Raw genomic sequence first — 5,634 nt, 5'->3', positions numbered from 1 at the left:
GTCACTGCTGTTTAGTTTTCTGTCTTCATTTATGCTGGAAGTGATAGCAGAGCTGTACGTTTGAATTTTTCAGAAATCTCTCAGTCAGAACATGCTATATCAAGTTTAGGTGGAAGCTAGCGAGCTAACTTCCTGCTAACTTCTAACTCTGTTATATTTAATAAATCCTGTTTTCATGGATGCCTGGATGTTTAACTTCATAGTTACACCTGGTAAAGCAGCAGCGCTGATCATTTTATTAAAGATGAAAGAATTTAGACAGTTTTTAACTCTCAGTGATGCTGCAGTGTTTGTGTGACTTTTGGGACCTGAAGATACGGTATACAGAAGAAAAGAATATATGGCAATATATATCATTACCGCACATTCTTCACATTATGCTGCAATATGGATTTCAGGCCATATCGCCCAGCCCTGAAGTGGGTGCCTTTTTAATGAAAGGTGGAGTCACAGTCACAAATTAGCATCTTGCCAGATGAGCAATTATCACCAACATAGCCTTCCAAGTTTAATCCATAAATTTTGGCAGCAGCAACAGAATGCTTTGAAAAAGTGTGTGTGTGTGTGTGTGTGTGTGTGTGTGTGTGTGTGTGTGTGTGTGTGTGTGTGTGTGTGTGTGTGTGTGTAGGGGGGGGGGTTGGTCAGTTTCCTCTAATCCGGTTGTTAAGTGATGATGAACCCTGCTTCTGGGTCCAAATGTTCATTAAGTTTGTCTTAATGTGTTTCAATGCTTTGTATCTCGTTCTATCTGAAGCTGAGTACCCTTCATCAACATTTGAGTTTTTGCCAAGGTTCGTATATTAATTCAATACAGTCCTTTTTTAAATGCAGACTTTGTTGTAGGGATGACCAAAATCTCATATCCCGATATAAAACATCTATCCTCCGATAACGATATAAATCACAAAAATGTAACATTTTCTGTAAATTCTGTGAATCTCGGGCAGGTGAAGTGTTTCCTGCTGGGCGTCGTGTAGCTGGAGTCGAGTGTTTTAACCGACGCATGAAACGATACATTTTTTGACATAAGTTGTAACGGCCGCCGTCTCGTTTTTTACTTCTCATCCGTAAATAATCTGCATCTTTCAGGTGATTCAGTTTATTTTGAAAAGTCTCAACAGGATCTTGAGCTTTATTGTGAAAGGTTTATGTGGAACATAAACAAGCGGACACGCAATGGTGTTACCGTTGCTGTTGCTAACGACAACCCATTAACAAAACAGTCGCTTGTCCGTCCGTAGTGTGGTTATATTAAATATAAGAGAAAGATTGAACTTTACGAATTTAATAATAACTACAGTGACATCAGAACATGAAAAATATTGTCACGGTCCGCTGTGACAGACCGTGCGGTGGTGTGTATGGTGGACCCAGGTGCAAACACAAGTGAGCAGACGGGAGTGAACTTTAAACAAAAGCGAGCCTTTTATTGCGGCTGGTAACGCAAGAGAAACAAACAAGAATAAGGGCAGCACAAAAGCAATAACTAAACAGAAACCTAAACTGGGAATGAACTATGGTAAGACTATGACGTAGAATACAACAGACCGGGCATGGAAACACGGAGGGTGGGAACACAGACGACGCGACACAGACTACATGAAACACAGAGACTAAATACACAAGAGGGATGATCAGGGGAAGTGGCCACACATGGGAACACAGCTGACACAGATAAACATAACAAGACATGGCAGGAGTAAACAACACTGACGGGAGACTGTCAAAGTAAAACAGGAAGTACACAGGTGTGCACAGGGGGGGAGAGAGAGCACGGGCATAGTGGGCTGGGGAAACATGGAATGAAACACGAGGGGAGATGAGGGCTCACAGATACCTAGAGGGGCACACAGGGGATAAGAGTCACAAGGGGAAGTTAAATAATTTCCCCCAGGGATTAATAAAGTATTCTGATTCTGATGAAATAAGGAACAACATAACAGGACAACTCAGGAAACATGATCTAAATAAGGAACGAAATACAAAAGTACAAGGAACTGAGAATACTGGGCCCACATGGCAAATATTGCTGTAAACAGCAATATTTGTGTGTGTGTGTGTGTGTGTGTGTGTCAGCAGTTACAGAAGAGCCAGAATACATGATAGTATGACAGCCAAAGCACGGAGTACATCTGAATAACTAAGGCATGTTTGTTTCAGCAAAATTTTGTTTTTGTTTTTTTACATTCTCGTAAGATTAGGCCATATAACAGCTCAAGAGCACGCTCAGTGACAGACTGAGATTACCCACAATGCACCACTGAATGACACAGGAAATCATTCCTGACTGTGGTCATCTCCCTGTAAACTCCATCTAACACACTGTAAACACTGCAATAGTTACACCTTTCTGCACACGCTCTACAGTAACACAGCAAATGACAAAGTTCACAGGTTAGAGTCAATGTCAGTCATATATATTCTCACCTCTGTAATATTCATATTGATGTTTATTATTGAGTGATTTGTATAGATTACTGCTATCTGTTAAATCTGTAACATATTGTATTATGCAGTCAGCTCAGTCTGTTACTGTTGCTGTCTTGGAGCGACTGTAAGCCACATCATTTCCTTAGCGATTAATAAAGTATGCTGATTCTGAATTAGGTATTCCTGGTTAGACATCTCACACGTGCATACCACCAGTCAGGTAATCTTGTGATCATGTCTCCAAAAACACGCCAAGCTACATCACCCCCGACCTAAAACCACACATGTCTGCTGGACATCCTAAAAACATCACTTAGAAATGAACACACATATGTACTCAGTTTACAGCAATGCTTTCGTTAATTCAGCACAAAGGTTTAAGAAAATGCAAACATCATCATTTACACAAATTATATGTCAAACAACGTTGGACGTTGTTACTCGACACTCGTGTCACATTTGTCCGTCTGAAAGTTTTTACTAAAGCAAGATAAGAAACAAAAAGAGAAAGTGTTACATAATAATCACGTAACCATGAACATAAATGTTGGGCCAGCTCTGTGTAAAGAATCAGAATCAGAATCAGAATCAGAATGTAAAGACGTCCATCACAGGTGTCTAAGGTTGTTTGATTGCTCGGACGAAGAAACCCTCACTCACCATCATGTGTTCAGCAAATGATCAAAATCTCCTCCCATAAGAAAAGTGAAAAGCATCAGCACATTTGACAGGTTCCTGTGTGTTTCCCCTCAGAAGGACAGATGAGTGTTACGTCCTTACACACACTGGCTTCCTCTGCTGTATGTTTAACGGTCTGAAGAAAACGCTGCTGATCTTGGCAGCACACTCGCTTCTCTCTCTTCTTTGCCTCGTTTCCTGGAGCACAACCTATTTTTCTGTTCCAGTCCTGTGAATATAAAGACATAAATCCAGAGTCATCTGTTTTGGTCTGACTCCATTACAGGACATTCAGCTTCACAGGACTTGGCCAAGTTGTTTCTTGACGCGATCACCTGTATAAGGTTATTGTTTGACACATCTATGTTTCCTCTAAGTTACAAACACCCATGTGTTGTGGAAAAGAAGCTTATTTATAATATCAGTGGCTAACACTGTCTGCGATGCTAACAGTCTGTCAGTATTTGGAAATTACGTGGTGTTCTTGTTTGGTCCTCCGTACATGTTTATGTATCTGACACATTGAAATCGTAGTTTTCAGTAGACCAGCTTGCCTTAAGCCGACTAATTAGCCATAACCACACAGCCTATCACTGCTTCTGTTACTGCTAGCACTAAAAACAGACACTCTATTAAACTAAACTGTCTAACATAGCAGTAATGCTCTTTCACGGACATGTTGTGTAATCTTCTTAACGCAGCATTTCTGCCAGCTTAGTACGAGCCTGTTAGCCTGCTATGATGAAGCTGACACACCCCAGTCTTAGTAATCTGAGTGCATTTATTTATTTTACACAAAAGGTGCAAACGTCATGTCAGCTGATGTATTTGTTCAGCCTCCTGATTCTGTTTAAAGTATAAAAGCAAACAATATAAAGACTGAAGATGTTAAAGTAAAACCAGGAACAATCTTACCTGGTGAGGTGATTAGTGCACACTCATGGTTACGCTTGCTTAAACTGGATCTTTGTTTTACAACTTACATTCCCAGTAACTGGAAAGAAGGAGAAAGTCTTATTGATCCTGATAAAGACACAAAAGGTAAAGTAAGCATACCGTCTGTCTGCATCATAGACGATAAAAACATGGCTGGAGCTGCCAAAACCACGTGCACGAAGGACTGTGAGACCACGTGCTCGTTGGCTGAAACAAACACGAGTCATTAGTCATGTTTGATATGACCCAGATTTACAAAATAGACAAGATAGAATTTACTGCTAACAAACAATGAAATGCTAATTATAATTTATTATTAATAAATTACTGCAATTTAAAAAAGCATCTGTAAAACGTTTGGAATAAGTCTGAAATGAAAGTTTTCAGAGGAGATTATAGAAACTGTAGAGCTGAAACAAATGTCATGAATCTCTCACGTGGAGACTTTAAATCATTGGCAGCCAAGAAAACGACAAAGATGTAAATTTATAAGCACATGTGAATATCAGTAAGGAACTAGAACTTTACAAGTTTAATCAATGCTGTTGACACACCGCAGGCATAAAACCGATCAATTACATAGTTAACCTTTAGTGACACAAATCGTTAAAGCTAATTGGTCTGTTCCTGTTTATGGGCGACCTCTGGCTTCCAGGCCTCAGTGGGTTACTATTACGTTTACACATGGATGTGTCACGCTGTGTCGTCACATCACCATCACTGTTCCACGGTGTTTATGGGAGATGCAGCTGATTAATATCAAGGACAGAAGGTGAAAAGCACAATAAGAGCGAGGGGACGATGTACTGTGAAGTGATTGTAAAGGTCTTTCTCTCAAACAGAGTGAAGGTGTTTAAAATAATCCCTCCCTCTCCCCTTTCTATGGATTCTGCTGACTTGCTGTTATTAATGTTGTGTGTGTTAACTTAAGTTACTTCTGCTCTACATCTACTGAAGAGTTATTAAGATGTGAAATGCTTATAGTGATGTAACCGTAACAGATTACAGTGTTGGTGTGTCTCCTAGGAACGGTGATCCAATGGTGAGATTCATGCTGATATTCTCTCTCCCTGCATCTCTCCAGGGCCCTTCAGGACTGAAGGCATCAAGGCCTCTGATGTTCTTCCGATTTTAAAGGAGAAAGTTGCCTTTGTGTCAGGTGAGTGTCAGTCAGTGTTGTTGGCGTTAAATCCACAACCCTCCCGTCTGTTTCAGGAGAACTTTACATCCTGAGTGTCCTACAGCAAAGAGCCTGTCCCCGCCACCATGGTCATGCAGGACGAACACACAGGTGTTTGAAGCATTAGGAGCTATTCTTCATGTTTAGTAACATTGTTTGATAGTTAAGAATAGGGATGGGTATCGTTTAGGTTTTATCCGATACCGGTGCCAAATCGGTACTTTTGAAATGGTGCCGGTGCTTAAACGGTGCTCAAACCGGTGCTTAAGGAATGGAGAACACAAACTTTATCCAAAACCTCTCATGTTTAACTGTTTCCCTCTTTTTCTTTGGTCATTTTAGCCTTTTTGGCCAGGGTGAAGGGAGTATCTGCCATCAAACAAGAAGACAGCAGCATGTAGCTATGATGA

The 5,634-nt window shown here is 40.5% G+C and overlaps 1 protein-coding gene across 3 annotated transcripts in view; it reads left to right on the top strand.

The window, feature by feature from the left end:
• kalrna (kalirin RhoGEF kinase a) overlaps positions 1-5,634 on the top strand; it is a 163,587-nt gene that overhangs the window by 55,992 nt on the left and 101,961 nt on the right. For all 3 annotated transcript variants that reach the window (XM_005750789.1, XM_005750788.1, XM_005750790.1), the window contains exon 2: positions 5,129-5,203. In XM_005750789.1, the coding sequence (XP_005750846.1) occupies positions 5,129-5,203 (75 nt within the window). The remainder of the gene's footprint in view (positions 1-5,128; positions 5,204-5,634) is intronic.

This window comes from Pundamilia nyererei, unplaced genomic scaffold (assembly GCF_000239375.1).
Source record: "Pundamilia nyererei isolate P.nyererei 1_Seehausen unplaced genomic scaffold, PunNye1.0 scaffold00287, whole genome shotgun sequence".
In the NCBI taxonomy this organism is placed as follows: Eukaryota; Metazoa; Chordata; class Actinopteri; order Cichliformes; family Cichlidae; genus Pundamilia; species Pundamilia nyererei.
This window is presented reverse-complemented; position numbering and strand designations above follow the sequence as displayed.